This window comes from Medicago sativa, chromosome 4, assembly GCF_051527215.1.
Source record: "Medicago sativa cultivar Bolivia chromosome 4, Bolivia_mono, whole genome shotgun sequence".
In the NCBI taxonomy this organism is placed as follows: domain Eukaryota; kingdom Viridiplantae; phylum Streptophyta; class Magnoliopsida; order Fabales; family Fabaceae; genus Medicago; species Medicago sativa.
The window spans coordinates 54,098,433-54,125,148 of NC_140752.1; the positions used below are offsets into that span (position 1 = coordinate 54,098,433).

The 26,716-nt window shown below is 31.9% G+C and overlaps 2 protein-coding genes and 1 pseudogene across 2 annotated transcripts; all 3 read right to left on the minus strand.

The window, feature by feature from the left end:
* Positions 1-2,012: 2,012 nt before the first annotated feature.
* Positions 2,013-4,920, minus strand: LOC146929871 (protein FAF-like, chloroplastic). Its single transcript, XM_085701593.1, has 2 exons — positions 4,765-4,920; positions 2,013-4,049 (listed from the first exon to the last, which is right to left on the minus strand). The coding sequence occupies exon 2, from the start codon at positions 4,025-4,027 to the stop codon at positions 2,336-2,338; it is 1,692 nt and encodes a 563-aa protein (XP_085557719.1). The 5' UTR covers positions 4,028-4,049; positions 4,765-4,920; the 3' UTR covers positions 2,013-2,335.
* An 18,836-nt stretch (positions 4,921-23,756) lies between these two features.
* LOC146929872 (uncharacterized) lies at positions 23,757-24,131 on the minus strand. Its single transcript, XM_085707423.1, has one exon. It carries the CDS (start codon positions 24,129-24,131, stop codon positions 23,757-23,759), a length of 375 nt encoding a protein of 124 aa, XP_085563549.1.
* Positions 24,132-24,683: 552 nt separating this feature from the next.
* LOC146929873 (uncharacterized) lies at positions 24,684-25,275 on the minus strand (annotated as a pseudogene).
* Between the last annotated feature and the right edge of the window lie 1,441 nt (positions 25,276-26,716).

A 26,716-nucleotide genomic window follows, 5' to 3' on the forward strand; every position in this document is an offset into this window, starting at 1 on the left:
CTGATTGAATTACGTAAAAATAGGCCGAAAATGCCTTGGTTGAATTATGCAGAAGTCACTGTTTGCATAATTGCTTTCCTCGGCAGTTAACTGCCGATAGAACCGACGACAGTTATAGGAAACCGGCGGCAGTTAACTGCCGAAGGTTATTTTGATCATTTACTGATGTGTTTCAACCTTATTAAGAGTGTGAACAACAAAATTCATAATGGAAAACGAACACTGGGTTAAGTCATGGGTACAATTAGGGGCCTAAATGAGTTCAATTATTTGGGTTAGAATTTTTAAAGTTGTTCATTTGGACTAATAATTTTTTTTAAGAGGGAAATGCTAACAAGTGCTCGTGCTCTAATAATTTAATAACCTTGAATAGTAAATTTTTATGACAACGTAAGTATTCAAAGCATTTAAAATTGAAGTATTTAACTTTTTCAAAAAATAATTTTTTTATTTGAAATACTTAAATAATGCATTTAGAACTTTGTTCGCAAGACCCATTCTAAAATATCTATATATTTTCTTTTTGTTACAAAATAAATGTCTATTTAGAAACAGTATATTAATAAAGTGGAGCCGACCATATTTCAAAGGAAAATACTCCACTAACATTTGATATTTGTTATTAAGATTATAGAACAGGTTTTTTTTTTTTTTTTTTGAGGGAAGATTATAGAACAGTAGATGCTTAAGGTTTCATTAACATTTGTCATTAAAATTATAGAAACGAATAAGGCTTATATGAACCACTTCTATAGCTGGTCCATAGTGTAACACTATTTTCAGTCATTAGATTCATCTACTAATCCACACAATATTATGTTGCAAAACCACTATCACCGTCTTGCATCAATGGCTATGCAAAGCAAGTTATCATAACCGCGATATCATAATTTACCATTTCAAGAATTTAAGAGATCAAATTGCTATAATTTTATGGACTTTAGTGGTTTTTCACTCAAAAATCTTATCAAAAACATGATAACCGTGCTATGATTTGTAACTAAATCATAGTGATCTAGGATTCTAATTGCATTTTTGCCAATGTATATTGACATGTGATACATGCAATACCATTAACAACAAATTGGAAACAAAATCACACTCCATGATTGTTAATTATTTAATTAAATTCGTGTTGTTTTGTTATCCATAATGGTAAGTTGTCACCCCCACCATCAGAAAGTGGCAGCTAAATAAATATATTTCAGTTGAAAGCTGATGATGTTGTCATCATCACGATAATTTGTTTTCATGTTTTAATCATATCATAATAAAATGTCCTCATGAATCATGATGTTGCAAATACACATGGAAATAATATTTAATTTCTTATAGTTGCATGGCTAGCATCTCTTGTCTTTATGCTTAAAAGGTTAGTCGTTCAATTGTTATATTAATCCAATGATAGAGTAATTACATAAATACTAAGGACCAACCTTTAATTAGTTATTGAAATTGTGGACACTGATTTTGATAATCAATTAGTTTGATTATTTAGTACAATAGTGATGATCATCTAATCAATGTCTTCAACTTTTATAATCAAAGATTGGTCCTTGGATTGTTGAATTTAATTTATCATGAAACTGATTATATTGATTTTTCAATAATTATATTAATCCAACAATCAACCTATAATTGTAAAATCTAGAGACATTGTAGCTTTGATATTAGAGACTATATATGTAATTAGGATAAAAACCTTGGTGTAATCAACAAATTAGTATGAGTTGATTCTAAAATCTTTAGTATGAATTAGTCACCATCCAGAAGAGGCAAAACAAATCAAGGAATGATCACAGTGTTCCCAAAAATAAGACCAATATTTAGACATGACACAACCCATTCTGAAATCTCATTGGCTTGTGGGTTACAAAAGCATAAAAGTTGAAAAGTTAAAGAACACAATGATGATAGATAGATCATGTTTTATTGCAGGACAAGACATTCCCACCAAGTCAAAGATGAGCCAAGATTATGTTGTACAATGTAATTGATTATTAACCAATGAGAAAGAGTAATAGATATATATTATATATTATAAATTATTTGACAACTTACAAATAAAGCAGTAATTCTCACTATCCCTTTTCTTTTATTTGACTACACTACATTACACCTTCTTGAAGGATTTGAACTTAGTAGACACAATAACAAGGAAATATGGAGCAGTAAATACTACCTCCGTCCGTAATTATAAACCTCTTTTGTAGAGCGCAAAAGAGTGCTTATAAAAACAGACGAAGCTAGCGGTGTTTGAATTTAAGCAATGGATGTTGTTGGATTAATTAGAAGCAGTAATAGTAAGTTTTTGTGACTGTTGTTGAGGTGGGACTCATGAAGTAGCAATGCAATATGGTTCCCAAAACAGAAAAGACCTTCTTGAATCCTTGCAACTCTTCAAATTATGAACCAAGTAATCACCATTCTTCCCTTTAAGAACCAAAACTTGTTGCTTATCATTTGAGACATGGTTGATGTTCATGTTCTTCATATCTCCTGCTGCAGACACAACAATCTTATTCTTATCGTTGTTGCTATTATTCTCTTGATAAGGTCCAAGTGGATAATTACCACCTTTTGTTGCTGTTGTTGTTGGTTTTGTGGTCCTCCAATAATGTTCATAAGCATTTAAATTGAATGAACCAGTTGCTGCATTTGGTGCTGATGGAATCAACCTAGCCACTCTTGGTGGAAGTGATTTTACCATTTGACTAGCTTCCACCACTTGAACATCTTTGTCTTCAAAATTCTTGTTATCCACTTCATTATTGAACTTCTTTGACCACTTTGGATTCCCGTTCACTACTCCAATTGGCTTATTCACCATGTTGTTATTTGATCCTATCCAATGAATACTACTCTTTATAGTAGTTTTGTCAAATGACATAAAGGACCCTTTCTCTATCACACTCTTAGATCCTCCATCTCCATCTGCATCTTCAACTTCCTCATCTTCAATTTCATCTTCATATTCATATGGATCATCCTTTTCTTCCTCAAACCCTTCAAACTCTTCCTCCAATTCACCTACTCCATCATTCTCTTTCTCATCATTCTCAACAATTTCTTGGTCTTGATTTGCAAAAGTGAGGACAAGTCTACCATCTTGGCGTTGAACACAGAAGTTGTTCAATGAAGGAAGAGACACAGCTTCTAGAACCAACCTTCCGTTGTCGCGGTGTGGCCTCATTTGAAGAGAGGGACCGTCTTGGCGAGAGAGTGAAGGAAGTGGTGGAGGGAAAGATCGTGGTGGCGATTTCTTAGTAGTCGCGGCAACACCACCATAATTGAACCTTGCCACTTCCAACACTTCTTGTTCTTTGTCTTCCACTTCTTTTTTGTCTTCTTCATGTTCTTGTTCTTGTTGGTTTTGTTGATGTTCCTCAGTATCCTCTGTCTCTGACGGAGGATAAGAGGACAACAATCCATCAGAACCTGTATCGGATCCGAGACTCTCAGATGGAGGATAAGAGGACACCGGACCATCAGAGCCAGTCTCGGATCCGAGACTCTCAGTACAAATTTCAAGACTCTTCCTAGACAAAGAGCTTTTTGTCCTCTTAGCAAGAGGATGAATGTAAGGTGGAAGAGATTTGGAGATTTCATCATTAGTCTTCAAACACATGAGTGAACCCCATGTATCAAATGACCCACCTTTTTGTTGCTCTTCCTTCTTGTTTTTCTGGATTGAACTCCAAATCTCAAGCCTCTCTCTTTCAGCTTCAGCTTCATCATCCAGCTTGGTTTCTTTGAACTCATGATCTTCCTCAGAGGATGAAAATGAGTTGTTGGGGTGCAACTGAGAGAGATTTTCAGATGATGAAATCTTCTTGATGAGATTAGAGGAACCCTTTGGAGGAAGCCATTTCTTGGATGACATGTCAGCTGAGAGAGTTCTTCTCAAAGAAGGAGGTGAATTAGGTGTGAAATTAGTGTCACTGTTACAGTTCAAGATAGTGACTATGCCTTGTTTCTGATTGAGCACAGTGTCTTCTTCTATCTTCATGGTCATGCAAGTTGACATGTTCGATACAAATTGCACTTATCTGCATATACAATACATTAAGTCATCAATATTTTGAACAGAAAACACCAAATAACAAAATCCAAAAAGAGCAATATATATCACTATTATTCTTGGGTAACATAAAAGCAATTTTTGTTTAAGTTTTATCTTAAATTATTAGCAAATTTTAACTAACTTTTCTTATTTAATATAATTATTTCAAAAATACTTCTCATTTAATTCATGACAATAGTAAAATGCCAGGATACTTTAGAAATAAATATCATTAAGAGTAATTTAGAGAATATATTAATTTTTGTATAAATTAAAAAGATTACATCAAATTAACGAATATTTTTTGCATGTAAATAGTTTGTTTTGTTTGAGTTCAAAGCGGTATATACTAATAGTAATAAAAAAATAAATAAAAAACACTTGAACTTTTTTTTTTTAAAGTAACTTGAAAAATAAACTTGGTTACTCTACAACCTCTATATAGTTTAAGTGACTATATACATTAGATTAAGAGAAGAAAATTTCTTCTCTAAACCTAACGATCTATAATCAGCTGCACCATATACCTTATTGTAGAGGATCCATTTAAGTGAGAGATAAGTGTGGAAAAAGGAAAAGAATTTCAAGTTACTAGGAAGAGTTGGGTAACGTGCATGTATGATTTTGGAAAACGCAAAATAGGAAAAGTACAAAGTATGTGCCATGATATTGAAATAAATAATGAATAGATGATTGATTACCTGTAAGCTAGCAAAGCAAAACAGCAAACAGAAGGTCTTCTCTCTAGTGAGAGATAAAGACCACTGTGAGAGTGCAAATTGCAAAGCAAGAGGGAGATATATGAGAATGTGATGTATATAGTTGAGTTGAGAAGTGGAATGGTTTGTGATGGGAATGCAGGATGGGGGAGAATGAAGAGGGTATTTGTAGGGGGCCAAAAGCTTTAAAGAACCGTGTTCAGTGGACCCCTTTTATGCACCATGATAATGACCCACTTTATTGCATTACAGGTTTTAATTTATTTCAATTCTTTTCCACTTAATAATAATAATAATTTTTTTTTGTCTAGTAGCCTAGTGGCTAGAGCTCACACAATTAAATGTGGAGAAGTGGGGTGTCCGGGGTTCAAACCTCAGCCCCTGCATAAATTATACAATGTCCCTACCAACTGAGCTAAGCTTAATGGGACTAAAAATAATAATTTATTTCTACCAAAAGAAATTACCAGTAGTACTCCGTATTATTTATGGACACAAGTTTGTCATGGATCCCAATTTTATATGGTGACTATTATATTGGTGTGAAGTAATCACTCATTTTTTAAGGACATTTGTTAAGAAGTTTAAAGTGAAAAATTTATCTCAAAATATTGTATTCAAGATATTGAAGCATTTAAAAACAATTTTTTTTATATAACACTTGTTCATTTTTTTTAATGCTTAATAAGTTCCTTTAGCTCTCTTAATACCATACCCTTGTATACACACCTATATACACAAAGATTAAACTCAAAACCTTAGTTAGGAATTCCATCCATACCAACATAAAGTTAATAACGTGTTTTTAAAATTATGAATTCGTGTATCATATAGAATTGATGAACACTTGATTATCAATGTACAGATAAAGTCGATCATGAATACCAGCTGGTTATAAAAAAAAAGATAAACCAATATCTTCAAATATGAGAATTTTTTGGGGATAGTAAAAAGGTTTGGATGAAAGCTCATGTCTGGATTCAGTGGCCAAATAGACGGGAGTAATGCTTATGCGACAGTAACACAAATCTAAATCATTCACACATATAAATATGGCAAAAAGGTAGAAAGTGAAAGATTTTTTTTATTATTATAAATAAAATAATTAAATAATATGTATTTTTGTATGGAGAAACACTTGCATAGGCACAAGCCTAACACCTGTTTCTTAGGCACAGCCAATAGAATTTTGACAACTCATATTTATGAGCTTTTAAATCGGTTAAAAGACTAGCTGATATCATATAAGACTCTACTAAGTCGGTTAAGTAAAAGAGCAACTTTAAAAAGTTTTTGCCTTTTTTGAAAATATAATATTTTTATTTTTATTTTCATTTTTATCTTCATCCCTTAGGATTGTAATACTGGCTCTGATACCAGGTTGTGGGCAGAATCGCCAACGGAATTTTCTCGAACTTGACTTAACATTTGTTCGATTTTAATTAAACCTTGAAATGGTTTTAAGAGTGTTTTAGCTCTTTCTCTTTGTGTATTAGTAAGATTTTCTAAATCTTCTATTTCCCTTAGGAAGTCTTCAATATATTCTATATGGTACTGTACGAATTCTTTAGAATGAAAAAGAATTTGTCTTAGGACAATTCTTCTATGATAAAATTCTATATCAGAGACTATGTTCTCTAATCTTTCTTTAAAGAGTTCTAATTCTGTTATAAGACCTAAACCAGGCATTATATGTTTGAGGAACTTCCTATAATTTTTTCTAAAGATTGTTCAAATTCAAATAGTTTTTGAGATGGCCATAACAGGGTTGTGGCTCTTTCTTTTTGTATAATAGAAACATTTTCTGTTCCTTCTAATTCTTCTATTATTTCATCTATATATGAAATTTGTAAAATCATTAAATCATGAATTCCCCAGAGTGTGTTTTTCATTTCTATTTTGAAGAAATCTTCTTCTATTCTGTTAACTAGGTTATCTAGCTTTATTCTGAATAATCTTAATTCATTTTTTATTGTTATTCCTGGCATTATAATTTTCTATTAATACCTGAAAGTTCAGTTTTTATTTCTGATAAAGCTTTATTAAGCTTTCTTTTTTCATAACTATCTAATGAAGTTCTTGCTGGTAGAAACTTTGGTTCACTAGTACTTTCTTCTTGTTTTAGAAGAGGTGTTCTTTCTATAGTCATGATTGATTTTGACCTTTTTAGTGGTTTTAGAATTGGTGATTCTAATTTTACTAATGGTGCAAATAGTTCATCTATTTGTATTTTCTCTTTTCCACTAAATTCTATACTATAATGAGAGTTACTTAGTGCATAATTCATCTTATAACTTATACTAAAAGGATGGTTTCCTGGTCTCATGAGATCTTGATCTTTAAGTTTATAATGAATTACTAAAGATCTGCCTAGATCTATATCATTTAGACTCAAGCCTATTTGTAAATTTATATCAAATTTTATTTTTCCACCTATTAAGTTTCCTTCACCTTCGGCTATTAATGAATGTTTTTTATTCATTCTAGCATCTTCTATAAGAAGTTCTAGTTCTGAATTTACTCCTTTCATAAAAGTACTTTTTATAATTATTTGGATAGTTGATATATGAATATATCCTATCTTCTGTCTTTTTTCTAACGATAAATGTTTTAATCTATTATTAATTTGTTCTTCGTCTATTATGGATATTACAACAGATCCATCTGTTGATTCCATTGGTACAGGAACTTCTCCTATCATCATTCCATATTTTAGAATATTTTCTCTAGATAATTTTTCTTTTATTAAAGAAAAAATACTTTTCTGTTTGAAATTTTCTTCTGGTTTTAAGGTAAAATCTACCTTTTCTATATGATCTATTAACACATCTGCCATAAAACCAGATGAATTTTCTTTTATCATACTATATTCTATTATGAAATGTAAAAATTATAAAATATTTAAAATCATACCTGACTTTGTCTTGGATCGTTGATGATTTTGATCTTTCGATCCTTTGGATTTGAAATAATCTTTCGATTATTGATATTTGAAAATTTAAAATCTTTTGATTTGGTTATGACAACCTCAAATCCTGCGAAGTCCTTTCCCACAATGTTTTTTACAAACTAAAGGTACTTACTTCATTGATTAAAGTTGTAATTTACAAGTGAGCATCGATGCTCTTATTTATAGGAGGAAAGGACTTACAAGTGGTTCATCTGTCCTTATCCATGACAGCAAAAAAAAGAAAAACAATTAAAACACGCAAAGGAAAAGAAAACGCATTATCACCTAAAGTGATAAGATTCTTATCTCTAAGTGGACCCTATCTGACTCAGATGATAAGGTTTCACTATTACATTATGATTTTTACATGACGCGTGTCTAGGCTTTTTCTGTAGCCTTATCTCTTGTTGCTGAAGTTGTCGGTATTTTGGCTTCTTCTGCCGACACTTTGTCTTTTGCACACCATTTACAGATATGCCCTTTGTAGGTTGAGAAGTATTGACAGCACTCATGTTGTACTTCATCTGGTATCCGTTGGAGACCATTTTCGAATCCTGAGAATAATTCTTCGAATTAAAGTGTTTGTTTGAGGTGCTCTGTAGAGACCTTTTTCTTTGAATCACAGACCATGAAACAATAATCTGAGACATATAAAACTTTATAATTGATAATGGATGACCCATATTTGATTAGATAGTCATAAAAACGCTTCATTTGTTGAACAAATGAGATTAATGTCCATCCAACACTTGTTGCATTTGGTTCTAGATAGGTTTTGTTTGAGATACCTATCTTTATAGTTGTTCTTGGTCTTACAGCCATCTGATTATTTTCTTCTTCGAACCATGGATATGTTTGTTCGAATTGGAGAAATATTTCTCTTCCTTTGGCAAGAAAATCATTAAATCTTTTTGCTGTGTCACCGATTTCTTTTGGAAGATCAGCGAGTTCTTGAAATCTATAACCTTCTTTTTCCTCAAGATATACAGTCTTAAGCATTCCGTAGTCATATAATTCTTTAAGTAACTCTTTGGATATTCCTGGAACTGTATTAGCTTTTACCCCATGTTTGGTATTAACTGGATAAAAACATTCAATTGCCAGTTCTTCTTTAAAGTTGGCTAGCCATCTCCACTTTCCCATAAAATCATCAAGGGTTTTTATCTTATTTTTTTTCTTTTTGAAGATTTATAATTGATCCTACTGAAACCTTCTTTTTAGATTCCATTTTTGATGGTTGGCCAATGTCTTTTGCTATGGCCATTTCCTTGTAGGAGGCCTTATAAGCTTCTTTTGCTTTTTCCATTGTTGGATAAGCTTTGTGTCTAACATTTTTACCATTAATGTGAAGACTTGCAATTGCCCAATTATTGTAGATGCCTTTCATCGGACCATCAAAGATGACATACACATTCTTTTCTGGTTGTAGATCGACAGCATCGCTTGGTTGGTCTAAACCATTTTTTGACTCTTCATCTTCTTGTTCAACTTTTTCAGCCCATGATTTTTTCGTATCTTCCTCTGGCATAGAACCTGCTGAAGATGTTGATGAAAAACTTTGTTGTTCATTCAAAGTCTTTTTTGTTGGTTCTTCTGTTGTTGTTGGAGTTTCAACATTTATGATCTTGGTTAGACTTTCGATCATTTTAATCATCTCCCCCCTCTCCGAAGAGAGTTGTTTTAGCTTTTGGCTATGAATTTCAATCTGTTCATCTTTTTGCTTCAAGCTATTGTAGAGGACTTTTAGAGCTTGCTCCATTCTCTTGTCAGAGTATCTGCAAAACAATTGTTTTCTGATTTTATTAGTTGAATATAAGGATAGAATTGTTGGATGCGCATTTGCCATCTAACAAGTCTTCCTTGTTTATGATCAACTTTTAAATTGTAGCGCCAAAATCCGCTAGCATAAGTTGAATCAGTTCTTAGTAAAAATCTTGATGGAATTAAATCCATTCTCCATTTTTCTAAAACATTTAGACAAGAAAGGGTTTCTTTCTCATTGATATGATATCTTGTTTCAGCATCTTTAAAAGAGTCTGAAACATACTTGCATAAAACAAGATCTTTATCCTTAATTCGGATGTTATTACTTGAATAATCAAGTTTTGTATCAGTTGAAACTGATGTTTTATCTGATCGTCCATTAGGGATATCTGATTTTAACTGTGGGGTTGCGCCCACAATGGTATAGGATTGTTGTGGGGTTTCATCCTCAACATATCCACTGAGATTTAATCCCAATTTTTGTTTACCATTAGGAAGAGCTCTCATAACTCCAGCCCAAGTAAACTGATTTGCATCAACATTTACAACCAAAAAATCATTTTCTGTTGGGTTGTATAGTTGTGGTAAAACTTTTAGTTTTTCTTTTAAAGATTTTACAGCCTCAGTATCTTTTTGTGTCCATGACCATGGTACTTTTTAAGATACCTTCTTCTGTAAATTTTTTCTATCATTTGCTAAATCTTGAAGAAATCCTTCATTAGCAATGTAATTTAAACATCCCAAAAATCTTTGGATCTGTTTTCTATCCGCTAATTGATCAGGAAAAAGTAAAAAAATTTCTTGAACATGCGGTGACAAATCGAGTTTTCCTCCTTCTCTTATGATAAGACCAAGGAATTAGATTTCTTATTTCAAAAGTATTGACTTTTTTCTAGATAGAACAATTCCTCTATCCTTTATTCTATTTAAAACAGTCATAACATCTTTAACATGTTGTTCTTTACTACCTTTGGTAAAAATTAATATGTCATCGATATATACAAAACAAATATGATCAAGACCTTTAAGAGTATTGTCCATAAATCTTTGATATATTGATGGTGCTTGTTTTAAACCAAATGGTAAAACATTCCATTCAAAATGTCCTTCTGGACAACTGAAAGCTGTTAAAGGTTTAGTTTCTTCTGACAACCTTAACTGCCAGTATCCAGATTTTGCATCTAAAGATGAAAACCAATTACATCCTCTTATTTTTTCAAAAATGTAATCTTTTCTTGGTAACTTATATGAGTCACTTATAGTTGCCTCATTAAGTTTTTTATAATTGATCACTATTCGAGCTTTTCCTCTTTTTATCTCATTGTGTTTCCTTACATAAAAAGCTGGCGCTGAATGTGGACTAATAGAAGGACTTATTAATCCTTTCTCTAATAGTTCTGCTATTTCTTTTTTAAATTCTTCCTTATCTTCTCCTGAATAAGGGATTTTGTATAGGACCTTGACTTCCTTTTTAGGATCTTTAAGTTTTACAACAATTAAATCTTGTATTTTATTTATTATAGTATCTAATGGATTTTCAGAACAAACTTGATCTAGATGATATTCTAGATTTTGTTCAGTTGTTAAATAAAACTTTCTCTTATCCCACATACATCTAAGTATATTGAGATTTTCTGAAATTGCTTTTAAAATTTCATTTTTTGTTATAATGTTTGTTGTAACAAATTCACTTTCTTCTGGGTTATTGACATCAAACCAATTTAATGTTATGGTGTCAGTTTTTTGGATAAAAGGATTATATAACTTTAAAAAGTTATTTCCTATTATCAGATCTATTCCAGAATCATGTTCATAGATTGATTTTACATAGAAGTATCTATGTTCAATTTTTATAAAAACATGTTTTAGAACAAACCAGATTTGGTGTTTTTTCTTATCAGCAAAGATAATTTCTTTTGGTTTTTGTAGTCTAATCCATCCTTCCTTTATTATGGATCTCCTACCAAAACATAAAGTGGCACCGGTATCAATGTAACCCATGATTTTCTTTTTATTCAGTGTTACCTGGATAAATGTTGCATTAGGGTTTCCATTTTTTAGAATTTTCCTACTCATTCTTCAATTTCATCTTCAGTAGTATATTCAAAAATACTACTTTCGTCAGAATCTATATCTGATTCTATTGGTTCGAAACCTACTTCCCAAATTAATTTCAAGGTTTCTTTTTTAGAATCTTTCTTTTTAGGACATTCATTTGCATAATGTCCTTCTTCATTACACAACCAACATGTGCATGTTTTCTTTCCTTTAGGACATGAATTCTTTTTAGGATATTTTTTATTTCTCCTAAAGTATTTTTGTTTATTGAATTTTTTAGGAAATTTCTTTTTTCTTTTATATTCAGAACGATCTATTTTCCTAAAAACTTTTTTCTTTTTCTTTCTTCTAGGTTTACTACAACCGTAGTTTCCTACTTTGTCTCGAATTCTATCACAGCAAACATTTATTTTTGCTTCTCTTTTAGCAGTTTTTTCCATGCATTTTTCGGATATCCATTTTCTTAATGCAGTTATCCTTGTTCCTAGAGTATCGTCTAATCCTATGATCACCTCTAAGTGTTCTTGGATTACTTTTTCCATTATTGTTCCTACAGATGATGGAAGTTTATTGTAAAATAATCCTAAAAGATTATATTGTAATCTTTTTTGTGGTTTTATTGCATAATAATATTTGCTAAACTCACATATAAATGGTTCAACATAACACATATCACAGATTCTTAGATTAAAGATTCTATGAATATTTGTATTTTCTAGGTCTGATTCTGCTTCTGGCTCATCAAAACCTACAAATTCTTTTTTCAAAATTGAATAGACATGATTTATTACTTCTTCAGTTGTTGGTGGAAGTTTTGAGTCTGACTGTTCAGACATGAAACTCCAAGCATTTCCTATAGTTTTTGTTTTTAAATAGTTAAAAATACTTTTTGAACTTAGTTTTCCTAGTGTAGGATCTAATTGGATTGTTACCATGTGATCATGATACCAACCTCTTAGTTCTTTTTTAACATCCTCACAACAGTCAATGTTTAAAACATTATCTTCTTTGTGGCGATTTATTGCAGGTATATATTTAGATGGTATTTGTTTAAATTTTCTTTCATCCATTTTGTTTTGAATGATTTGTTGATCGATGAATTCTTCTTCACCCTCTTGACGTCCTCTTTTACGTCCTTGTTCTGATGATTCTGGTTGCTCATTAGTTTTTACAAGTCCTACTTGTGGTTCTTCTTCCATACTGAAAGAACTTTCTGAACCAAAGTCGTAAACAAACTTGTTTTCGTCATCAGATTCTTCGGTTATTTGGTTTTTCCTATTAATGTCTAGGGAAGCCATTAATGTTTGTAATTCATTTAACTGGTTTGCTATTTCTTCTTCTGTTTCGTCCATATTAGGGTAACGGCGCGAAAAAGTTAATTTCTTTTTCTGGTTTTTCAATATTTTCTGAAATTTCTATCATGTCTCCCCCCTCTTTTTTGACAAAAATTTGTAATTGTTCTAGGGTTAGACATTTATCTCTTGTGGGTAAGAGTTTTAATAGATCGATTAAATCATCTATTTTTATAGAAAGTTTTTCGTCTAGTAATCTTTGGTTCTCCTCTAGACTAGATAATTTTTCATTGAGTTTTTCTTCAAACTCTTTTTCTAGTAGAACTTCTACTATTTTATCTAACTGTTTCTGAAGTACTGTTAGATTCTCAAAAATATCTTGTATTTTTTCACTTACACCCTTATTAGCCATGTATAAACTTTTGTATTTTAAGGCTTAAAAGATTTGCAAAGTTTTCATATTCCCAATATATAGAATAATCATTTTCAATTATTAGAAACCAGTATGCTATTTCTCTTAACCAATTAATTTGGTTTCTCATTCTAATTATATTATTATAATTAGGTTCTAATATGAATGGTTGAGGTATTATTTTTCCAAATGGATTTATTAATCCATCCATGAATTATCTGACTAATTTTTTAAGATTTTTTCTTAACGAATCAGCTAATTCTATATTTTCTTTAAAGAGAAAATAATCAAAATCTTCTCTTAGATAGTACCGAGCTGTTTCTTCGCACCATCTAATTTGTGTTTTTACATGAGTAATATCCTGATAATTTGGGTTTAAAATAAATGGTAATAAAATCATTTTTCCTTTTGGATTTATTTTATATATTCTCAACCTTCTAAGTCGTTTTTTATGAAAACTGGTTTTAAAGGTTTTTGACATGTGTCAAATTTTTGTTTGTTGTGCCCAACAATGATGTGTTGTGTCTGTGTGCAAGAAAGAATTTCTCTTTTGTATGAACGTGTCTAAACAATTTAAATTTGTGGAACGACCATACAAAAAAAAAAAGTTTGTGGAACGACCATACAATGATATCAAAGAGTCGACCTGTGCTAGATAATTTTTGTTTGAAGGCTGCAAGGGCAGATCTAGATATTTAGTATACATGTGACTAAAATTTCAAAAAAACAATGATGCAAACTATATTAAAAAAAAGAAATAACATTGTTTGAAGTCATTATAAATAATTTTTAAAAAGTAGTTTGGCGAAATTTTTTGAGTGATCAAAACATAAAGATTACATGTTCATGATCATGATTAGAACATAGTTTTTTCAATTAATTATACAGAACATGATCATGAACTTGCGTTTTACTTAACCCCATTATACAAAACAACACCAATAAATTTACATACTCATCCTCAAGTAACCAAACCAAACAAATATCACCGACATTCATTCACATCACAAAACAACAATGTCCAAATTTGATTTATCATAATTCATAAACAATTCTAAAATCCTCAATTCCAATCAACAATGTGTGTTTATATTGGGGAATTGGATGTGTGGTTTTAGTCACACATGGGCATGGCCACAGCCTACATCCGTCACTGAGGTTGTGCTATATATCACTCCAATCCAATTGTTAATATGTCCTTTAGTTGGAGAGAGTAGTATTCCATTTTGTTTCAATATTTCATCATTTTATTTTCAAAGTTTTGGAGTAACTTAGACGAGTAGATGATTCTTTTGGAGTTTTCTATGCAAATAATTTCCGGTGAGAAAATGGTGTCTTAAGAAGAACACCTTATAATTCAACTTACAAGTGAATTTACATTTACATCCCATCAAAGATACTAGCATAACTCGATACTAAAACTTCTTAGTCCAATATTTACCGTTTTACCATTATATAAGAGGTTTGAAATTTTAATTGGACTTATTTAAGAACCATTAATTATAGTTTTTTAAATAATTTTATAATGTTTTATATTTTTGTAAAAAATTTATTGATAAATAATTTTTTAAAGAAAGCTTCAAATAAGAAATTAGTTTACACAACTTATTAGAAAATGTTATTTTTCGAACCCCGGACCTTGCATATATTATGCATTGTCCCTACCAACTGAGTTAAGCTCACAAGGATAATTTTTTTTAATCCTTAATATATATATATATATATATATATATATATATATATATATATATATATATATATATAAGTTTAAACTCAAAACCTTAGTTAGGAATTCCATCCATACCATCATAAAGTTAATAATGTGTTTTTAGAATTATAAATTCGTGTATCTTATATAATTGATGAACAGTTGATGAAAATTGCTGTTGACACATATGATAAGGCTGAGACACACGAGTAAAATACGTTTTTACCCCATCGGCAGTTAACTGGCGATGAATTCAAAACCGGCTGCAGTTAACTGCCGAAGAAAACCTGGTAGTTATACTATATTTAATCTTTAATATTTATAAAACTCTAGTAGTAAAGGAAATGGAGATCATAATGAGAAATGGAGAGGAGATCAATTTAAATTACCGATGAAAAGAGGACGAAAAATATGGTTGTAATTGGTTAAAATGCTATAACACTTCTATTTGAAGAGCAATATACATATATAATAAAATAATATTATTTTATTGTATGTGAATTTTTTTTTTAAGCAAAAGATGGGATGCAGAGGGGTCTCCTGCTGCAGAACCCAATCATATATTAAACGAAAGAAAGAAAAAAAGTACAAAGAAGAGGGGAGACAAAAACCAAAACCTTCCATAAAAGCAAACGAAAACCAAAACAAATAGAAAGCAAATAAGAAAACTAATGAGGTGAACGACTCGTGAACGACTCGAGGCACCCACCTTGAATCCTTTGCCCGTCTCACGTTGTATGTGAATTAATTATGGTTATTGAGGAAAAAGTAGTTAAAAGTATTGAAAAATTAAAGAATGTGTAAAGGACAAAGAAATTTCTTAAGAGGATTTTAATAATGATCTTTATATTCTTTGTAGTTGTACTGTTTAAATGTAATTATAATAATGATATATTTTTTTGACAGAAATTATAATAATGATATTCTTCATTTACTTTAAAGATGATATTTACTCAACGAACTTGAACCTGGACAATCAAAATGTACAGTAGAAAAGAATTTGTGCTAATTTACCCTATTTTTTAAGGAATTTTTAAACATGTGTAGCCACTTTATTTGTTTATTTATTTTTTGGAAAGAGTCGCTTTATCTTTTGACTTGATTGCATTTTTATAGTTTATTTATTTTTATATGTTTTTGCAGGGGGCAGAGGCGCAAAGTTTCATACGAGGGGGAAGAGGACTCTCACATGTAAGACGTGCAAAAAAATGATGACACTTATTATTTTTCCTATTAACCTTCCCATTCTTGTGGGAAATGTTGCTGGTAATTCAGAGTTTAATTGTGAGTATGTAAAAACGACAAAAAATTTATTTTATTTAAAAATCAAATTTAGAGGTTTTCTTTGAATAATTTGTATCAAAGCTTATTAATCACTTGAATTTAATTGGTTGATTTATGTCACTTATAAATTTGATAAAAAATTTAAAACATAAAACCAAATTTGACATGGATAACAGATTATCACGTTAAAACTTAATTTGCTATTGCAAAGATTGGTAAGATAAGAATCATAATATTTTGATCAGGGACGGACCCATGAATTTTTAGTAGTGTAGGCCAACCGAGAGGTAGCAACGAAGCTACATATTCCAAAATATATTCAATAAAAATATTAAGTATGAAAAAAAGGGGGATTAGACGAAGACATCATCAGAAAGAAAGAAACCTAAGATTTTATTACTCCATCCGATCACAATTATAAGCAAAATTTTTTTATGTTCATTGAATAATTAATGTATCTAGTCACATTTATAGACCCGATACATTGATTATTTAATGAATCTAAAAAGTTATTCTTTATTTATAAATGTGACAGGAGGAAGTACATCACAATTTTTCTCTATAGTTTTCTCATATTTTGAAAACATTGAATTATTTTCTCATTTTGAATGTCAATTAAAATATCTCTTATTTTTTCACTTTCTAATTTTTCTATGCCTGTTCATGTTGTTAATGCTTCTTCTCGCTCTCACGGTATAAAATTAGAGTTGCTTTCATGTTTATTTCAATTTGGGGATTTGGTAAAAAGTAGTCTTATTATTATTAATTGGTTTATTTAATTTATAACTTGGTGTGAGTCATTATTGCCTTATCAAAGTTGTTTACTATCTGATCATTAGGACGTGTATGGGTAGTATACTAGTATTTATTTTGGTTCTTTAAAACTAGTGAGGGCCCAGGCCCACAGGACCGTACACGTGGGTCCGTCCCTGATTTTGATCTTTTATCAAGGTCAAGTTTCTCTTATCAAATTCTCGATGTCAAGGTTCACTTGAAAAGTTTTTTGAACACAATTCAAAAAACCACAATGAGATAGACCAATTTCCATTATTTGAGATGGCTCTGCTAGGGTTGGTGTAACCTGCGCCATCCATTCCAATCGTAGACTGGTCTATTGGGTCGACCTCAACCAGGAAGGGCTATTAAAGTACTTCACAATTTCAAGCTTCATGTTTAGGGGGTTGTGGATAAGACTATTTGGTTAGCCAATAATCCCATTGCCATCCATCACCAATAGACGAGCCAAAGGGCCTATGAGCCGAACCGCCTGTCTCCTAGCTTGAGGATCAAGACACAACCGACCCATGCGAGTTTTAAGGAACAAGCAACTTAAGCTTCATGCCCAAGAAAACTCGCACAATTATAGGAAAACACCACTCAATCGCCGCCCAAAACCCTAAAACTCACTATATAGAGGTCAACATTCACTTTTTACTCCCATATACTACATACATAGGGCCTAGGGTTTGGTACATCAACTAGGTCTAACCCTCCCTCTCCTTAGCAAGAACAAAATCTAAATTGGACGATAACCAAAGTGCAACCGAATTTGACATTGATTTGTGAAATACCACTAAATCAGTAGTTGTCAATGTTAGCGACAAATTTAGTGTTTGGTTTGATATTTTCAGTCTCTGAATTGATTACTATATGATGGTTTTTATTTTATTTTATTAATTTGTAATGTAATAACGTGAACAATCACTATTAAATGAAATTTTTTTCTTAAAATAAATACATCTATAGATAAGTAGTTAAATCGATAAATAGAAGCTGTTCACTAATATTGAATGTTGGAATCGAATTTGAACAAAATAAACTGAGCCACAAAACGAAGCACGGTGTAATAAAAAAGAGTGAAACGTAGCTCATGCACATATACTTAGTGGTGCTTGCCAGTTGCCATGTAAATATCTTGAAGTGGCATCTGCCTTGGCATCATGCAAGTCGACCATTTGGTTCAAATTGAAAATAAATTGAAAGAAAAAAAGATTCATAGTCTATAGCGTTGAACGTTGTAGATAAGCTTTGTAGGTTGAGTGGTGTTGCTTTATTATTTTTATAGGCAGACAAGGTGCATCTTGTTACTATCTTTGAATTCCACAGTTTGTAGCAAAACTATACTAAGTTTTCAATTTCATTATGTACATTAATTATTATTAATTTTCTTATGTGATTTTTTATAAATAACAAATTAAATAAGGGAGTATTTATGTAGAATTTAAGTAGTATAACCTTCCTTAAAAAAAAAAAAGTAGTATAACCTTCTTAGGGTTGGCTCGACGTTTGTTCAAGCTTATAGCAAACTATAAGGTAAGGCATTGCCAAAACAAAATAGATGTATTTTTTATGCTAATGATAATTTTATTTAAATTTTTACTTGTTACTTTTTGAGATGCAAAATATTCTAATTAGGTATATAAATTAATGTATATTTTGTTGTTTCTTTTTTTAAGTTCTGTAACTTTTTTTTTTTGTAATTGTTTTTTAAGAAGCCAAACTCAAAATAAAAAAATCAAAAGCCGAACCAAAAGCCAAACAACAAACATTATATAGTGGCATAACCAATACAAACTGACGTTGGACCAACAATAATGGAAATAAAAAAATAATATGGTTTGCGAGTCTTTAAAACCACCACCAAGAATGAAGCTTGATGTAATCAAGTAACTCCTTCAAAGAAAGTTGTGTGTTAAAGAAAATTAAAAAATTACGCTCTTTTCTAATGATCCTGATACAAGCCAACCTGATCACATGAAAACAAAATTGTTATCCTTCCTGAACACATGCGCAACACCAAATTGCAGCACATGAAAACCAATATCAGCTAGATGAATAGAAATCCTAAACCAACAAAGAACAAGATGCCAAATACTATTAAAGAAATCATTCGATGAAGAGATGATTAATTGATTCCTCCTTCCCGCATCCTCCCCAACACAACAACTTACATGAGGGTTCCACTCCTCGGCGAATCTACCCATATCTTTCAACTCCCCAACCTAACATCCTCATACAAGCTACAGTAATATTAGTGTCTACACATAACTTAAAAGACTACTAAATCGAGATAAAAGACTTTTTAGACCTAAATATACATGACAAAAATAAATTTTTTTTTAGAAGTAGACCTAAAACACGTGTTTTACCATGCTTAGGCCTTAAGACGTCCATGACATTTCAATTGCAAAACTTTTGACACTATCTTAGAATTTGTGGCTGAGCCTAATAAAACCATACAAAACCAACTTCTGAGGTGATGTCTGACCCTATTTATAAACACTTGTTTAGACAATCTCTCATCCAATGCTAGACTCTTTTAACACAAATCACAATGACCGTTGGGTGAATGTGCGAGTAATTTGCAATTGTCAATTAGTTTATGCTGTTTCTTATTTCGTCGTATGGTATTATTCTATACGTATATACGTAATTTGCTTTTGAATTGATCAACATCATAACCTTTTTAGTGTGCACCTAGTAGTGGATGTAATTCTATATATGTACAAACAAGATGACATTTCACACGCACATATGCAAACTATAAACAGTGACCAAACATGAGTGAGAAAGAGAGAGAGAGAGTGAGAAAGAGAGAGAGAGAGAGTGAGGTTTGTATCCAAAAGGGGTCCTCAAAATCAAGACGTGACGCGCGTTCATTTGTTTTCCACATAACATTATATTATATATTCCTTGTGATTAGGGCTTAGCTATAAGGGATTGTGTTGTGTGTTTTTTAGCCGCCAATCATATCCTCTTCTTACAAAGTTGATTCCTTTGCTTCCTTCTTAAGCCATATTTCAACCAATAAATGTCCTTTTCTGTCTCACCTATAGTTTGATAAATATATTAGTTATGTGCATGACATGCTGTGCTTTTTCATTGAGTAAGGTTATGGTGTAAATTAATTAGCTCACTTTTCTTTTCATGGTCACATTTGCATTTCTTCTAATAATGATATCACTTTTATGCTTCCTCTCATTGTTTTAATATTTATTTTTCTGGTTTTGAGTGCGATGGGTTATTTTTACTTTACTTTTATCTAAATGCTTTTCCCCTCACTCAATTTGGAGATTTCTTACCTATGCTTTTAAGATTTTACATTCTTAAGTGTTGGAGCAACTCATAAGAGTGATTGATATTGTTGCATGTTAATTTCATATATATCAGAATATCAGATGACCAACGTATGACTATCAATATTTTTTCAATGGGATTTGCTAACGTTCACTCATTTACCTTGTAGAATGAATATTTTAACAAGTTATAACAAAAATAATTAAGGATTAAATAAGTTTTTCATTCCTATAAATATAACGAATTTTGATTTTATTCTCTAAAAAATTAAACTGAATTTTTTCATCCTTACAAAATGATTTATTTTGTTTTTGGTCCTTACTTTATGTTCGTGTGAATGTCAAGATTATAACTATTTTATGTTCAAATTGTATCCATCTTATGTCTGTTTACTATGTTCAACCTTTATATATTCATATTATATTCAAAAAATGTTAAAATTATAACCATTAAGGACAAAAAATAAAACAATTTTTTTTAGGGATGAAAACATCTCATTTTAATTTTTAGGGACGGAAATCAAAATTTGATATATTTATAAGGACGGAAAACTTATTTAACCCAATAATTAAATACATCAGAAGTTTTAGTTTACTAGCAGACCCTTTCAAGCAAATATTTTTTTTAAGAAGTCAAACTAACCAATCAAAATCAATATCGAAAAGAATCGAACCTGAAACTTTAAGAGAGCACACTCAAAGATAACAACCTAACACTGTCAGACTAACTTAAATGGGTCCAGCATGCTAATGATTATAATGACCCATTGTAACTTTAAGCGATTAATCCCCTCACCCAAAAATAGAAGGGTGACCCAAGAATTTGATAGATAGAGATAGTTGGGTACCAAATTCGGACGATCAAAACCTAAGCACATATGCTTTACAAAATCTGAAACCTTTACTGATAATATATATCCTTTCAACGTATAAATATAAAATAGAAAAGGAATCACATTCCAATTGTTTAGCGTGTGAAAGGGATAAAGAGTTCTGAATGCAGTCCGTAATTAAGGCTCTAATCAACAGTTAGTGATAATAAGTGATACATGTTTTTCACATTAACAATCTTGTGACAGGGTGTGTAATTATTTTTTTAGACAAACAATGCATAGCATTTCACTAAATATTAAAGTCAATATCAATCAATGTACAGTAGTTAGATTCGTTAAAAATTTCATTTTTATTAATATTTCCTTCTATTGATGCATACTTTTGTTTAGAACATTTGACGACTAATTTCAAGTCTGTCTTCAATCCTCCATAGAAGGTGGAATGAGTTATATTTATTATTGATCATGTTAGACATGAGATCCTTGCAGTGATGAAGTTAAATGGCGATGACATGGTCTCATATGATGGTTTTTATCCATTTATTTTTATTTTTAGTTGAGTCTTAAGCAATTTTAGACAGATTGAAGTAGACGAATAGAAGAAAATCAATGGTTGCTATTTCATCATCGTGACACGATTTTCAGCATCTTGCCACGATTTTTGGCCCAGAATGAGCGAGCATTGGCTACTAACTTGCAAATGTTGACACAATTTTTAACGTTACAAAACCCATTCTATAAAAGCCAAACTCGTTTTTAAAGCAAGGGTTTGAATTTTCTGGATCTGCATATTTTGAAGCAAGAACTCATGTTTTTGTGGTGGTTTGCCATCCAACTCATAGTTGATCCTATTTCATGTAATGTATACCTTCTTTTAATCTAGTTATTTATGCTTTATCCATGAGTAGGTAAGTTTCCATTTATTAAGTCTTAGATGAACATGTATCAAGCTTATTGAATCATGTGATTGTATAATAGAAACATATATTAGGAAACATATATTATTTCGGGGCTTTATATTATCACAAATCATGTTACTAGTTTCAAACATATAATAGAAACAAAACCAAAACAAAACCTGAAAATCTTCCAGCCAAATTCAGCAATATAATATTTCTATAGAAAATAAGAAAATTTCATTGATATAACTTACCTCAGTTGATAAGGACAATGCATAATATATGCAAGGTCTGAGGTTCAAACCCCAAACACCACCAAAAAAAGATGTTGAACTAATAATATGTAAGAGGCTAATCCATGTACTTTGAAAATCTATAAATATGTCACTAATTTAAATTTGATAACTCTAGTCTAGTTTAATTGAAGACTTTCTAAGAAGGTAGCAATTTTGAATACATAAATGAATCCTATGAAAAGAGGAACATTCCCGATTTGATAAAATTAATTTTAGTATGTACAATGACGACATAGCCGGCTTAATAGATTAAGAGGCCTAAAGCAAAAAATTTTGTGCAGACTAAAATTTGAATTCATGACCAAGAGTTACTGAGGTTTTTTTGATAATCAGTTAAGCTATGCAAATGTATGTAATTTATCTATCATATAATATACTTATAACAAAATTAATTTTTTAGAAGCTTTTTTTTCACCCAAAATTTTGAGGCCTAAAGCCCTTGCTTGGGTTGTTTGGCCCTTAGGCCGGCCCTGAATGACGACTAAATTTAGCAAGTGCATTATACCTTTTTCAAGTTTTTTTTTTTGAAAGAATACCTTTTTCAAGTTATAAAGTAGTAAGTAGCATCGTATCTACAAAGATTGTTATCTCAACTAGGCAACTAGCTAAACTTATTAAACAGTAAATAAAGGCAACTAAAATGAGGAGAGTTTGCAAGTTTGATTTGATAATTAAAAGAAAAAATAGCATTCATATGGAACACTCATAATATATTGGAAGTATTTAAGTATCTAACAACCTAGAATGGATATGGAAATATTTAGCTCTGAATCTCACCGGCTATGCTATTCGGAAAAGAGATGGTGATCCTATAAGTACCTTCACTAGCAAGCCCCAGAAAGTTTCGTGCTCTTGAATGTAAGGATAAATTGGCCTCCAGATAAAATGCTTTAAATGAATATCTAAGACTAAAACAAATTTTAGCATAAAAGGAAAGGTTGTAAATGTAAATGCAAAAGATATAATTTTTTATTACATAATACTTGAAAAATAAGCAACAAAAAATAAAAGAAATTGATTAGTCAGATCATCTCATCTTAGCAAAATAATAATGTAGAAAATAAAAATAATGGGTTTCCTCCCATTCAATGCTTGTTTAACGTATGAGTCCCGACGGTCAATATGTTGCCTCCTATCCAGCACTTCATTAGCTTGACGAAATAGGTTGCCTCCTATTCAGCGCGTGCTTAGCGTCATGTGCCTGACGTATATGTTTAACTTATGCTTGGGAGCCCCTGTCCTTCTGGCTCCTTGATTTCATCCTCCTCCTCAACCTTCAGGTTGGGTTCTTCTTTCGGCACTCCATCCTGCTTAAGGAAACGTACTGTCCAGAAACTTTGTAGCTTATATAGTCTTCTCCTGATCTAATGATAATTTTCCCTTAATCCATATTTATTATATCTCAGGAACTGGCGATAAAAGGTCTCCCTAAGATAATTTGAGCTCTATCTAAGCCCTTCATTTCCATAACTACTACCTCAATAGGGAATGTGAATCCATCAACGCCGATATCCACAGTCTCTATCACACCTTCAACATTCTTGAGAGAACCATCAGCAAGTCCTATTCTTACTTCGCAAGGTTTTAGCTTCATTCTTCCAATCTTGTTGAATAGTGATAGTGACATCATGTTTGCGCTAGATCCAAGGTCGCACATCACTTCTCCAACATAGAATCCCTTAATGGTAATTGGTATGCCAAAACATCTAGGGTCTTCCTTTTTCTTTGGACCCTCGTTATCATGATGCTTGCGATCTTCCTTGGTAGCAACTACCATCTTATTAAAAAGTGGTTTACCGGTAGGTGAGAATAGGTATTCTAAAAGGTTATTGCAGCATGGATTCTTGGTCACCTTCTTGGTTTGTAAGACATTTCTAAGGTTATAACATTCTTTCACCATATGCTCCAATGCTTATGTTACCTTGCTTTCATTTGTCAAAGTATCAATCTCATTCACTTCATCCTTTTCCCCTTCCATCATCTTGCAAGTTTCATTTCTAGGATTATCTAGAGTTGTTCCAGAAAATCATGTCTTTGTAGCATTTGCAAGGTCAGTAGACAATTGTCCTATATGCACTTCCAAGTTCTTCATGCAAATCTCGTGACACTTTTGTACTTCATCAATCTCCTTAGCTAATCTGTCAAGTTTCCCTTGAGTATTCTTCATATTTTGGGACAATATATCTTCTATGCTTTACCTTGGTGGTTGTTGCTAAGTTCCTTGGGGGGGGGGATTTGTCTGTGGCGGTTGTAGAACATTGTTGATTCGATAAGAGAAGTTAGGATGTTCTGCCTAACTTGGATTATAAATGTTTGAGTATGGATTCCTCTACTGCCTAGAATAATTTCCCATATCATTCACCTGCTCTTCTGAAAACCCCAAACTTGCTGGTAAGCATGCACCACTTTCATGAGCTTGCTCACTGCAGATAGTTGTGCAACTTCACGAGCTTCCAACCTTTTTGCTATAGTTTCTAGTTGTATGCTGAGAAGTTTATTGCTAGCAAGTAAAGCATTCCGAGTGTTTAGATCTATCATACCTTTCTTCCTTGGGGTCGCCTCTTCCTCAATGTGTCCTCAATATTCATTAAGAGACATGCTATCAATCAGCACACATACCTCATCAGCTGTCTTGATTTTCACGGTTCCTCCTGCAGAAGCATCTAGTAACATCCGAGTATCAGGTTTTTGTCCCGTTGTGAAGGCTTGCATGATATTCATTTCTGACATCTTGTGACCAGGACACCTCTTCAACAGTAGCTCGAGCCTCTCCCATGCATCGTAAAAGACTTCTCCCTCTTGTTGCTTGAAGCTGGAAATCTCCTTCTTCCGCGCCAAGTATTTTGCAGTTGAGAAATAGCTGTCCAAGAACTCCCTCTTGAGTTGATCCCAAGTCTCGATTGATCCACTTGGTAGTGCATCAAGACAATCCCCTGCACTTAGAATTACTCCATATTGATTTATTTGGACCAGTTAGCACTGCATCCATATATGGAAGTAGATATGGATTGGTTATTGTTGATGATTACAGTAGATGGACTTGGGTAAAATTCCTAAAAAGTAAGGATAATGCTTATGATGTATTCAGTAACTTCTGCACTCAAATACAGTCTAAAAAAGAAATGAAAATTTTGAAATTCAGAAGTGATCATGGTGGAGAATTTGAAAATGAGCCATTTGAAATCTTTTGTGAAAAACTTGAAATTGTCCTTGAATTCTCTTCTCCTAGAACTCCACAACAAAATGGGGTTGTAGAGAGAAAGAATAGAACTTTACAAGAAATGGCTAGAACCATGATTCAAGAAAACAATTTGGCTAAACATTTCTGGGCAGAAGCAGTGAATACAACATGTTATGTCCAAAATAGAATCTATATCAGACCTATCTTGGAGAAAACAGCATATGAACTCTTTAAGGGAAGAAGACCCAATATCTCTTACTTTCATCAATTTGGATGTACATGTTACATTCTAAATAACAAGCTCTACCTAAAGAAATTTGATGCTAAGGCCCAAAGAGGAATCTTCTTAGGTTACTCTGAAAGGTCAAAGGCATACAAAGTGTATAATTCAGAAACACTTTGTGTTGAAGAATCAATGCACGTTAAATTTGATGACAAAGAGCCTGGGAGTAAAACTCCAGAGCAAGATTAAAGTTTTGCAGAGATACAGGTTCCTGAAGATACCCCAGAACCTGATCAGATTGCTGAATCTGAAGATAGTTCAGAAGCTGAACCCACCTCAGAAGCACATGATGAAGCTGCTTCTGATGAAGCTTAAGATGGCTCTCAGCAAGCTATTCAACCCAAGAATACATTTAAGCATAAGTCTTCACATCCTAAAGATCTAGTCATTGGAAACAAAGATAGTCCTAGAAGAACAAGATCATATTTCAGACAAGAAGAGTCTTTGATAGGACTGTTATCAGTGATTGAACCTGCTACAGTTGATGAAGCACTTTCAGATGATGGATGAATATTAGCTATGCAAGAAGAGCTTAATCAGTTTCAAAGGAATGATGTGTGGGATCTGGTACCCAAACCTCAGCATAAGAACATTATTTGAACAAAATGGGTATTAAAAAATAAGCTGAATGAACAAGGTGAAGTAACCAGAAACAAAGCAAGACTTTTTGCACAAGGTTACAGTCAACAAGAAGACATTGATTATACTGAAACATTTGCTCCAGTTGCAAGATTGGAAGCAATCAGGTTACTTCTTTCCTATACAGTTAATCGTGGCATAATATTATATCAAATGAATGTCAAGAGTGCATTTCTGAATGGAGTCATTGAAGAAGAAGTGTTTGTCAAGCAACCTCCTGGTTTTGAGGATCTTAAGTATCCTGACCATGTTTACAAAC

Coding starts and splice junctions, on each gene's coding strand:
- LOC146929871 (XM_085701593.1), bottom strand. CDS start 4,027: ATGTCAACTTGCATGACCATGAAGATAGAAGAAGACACTGTGCTCAAT.
- LOC146929872 (XM_085707423.1), bottom strand. CDS start 24,131: ATGGTAGTTGCTACCAAGGAAGATCGCAAGCATCATGATAACGAGGGT.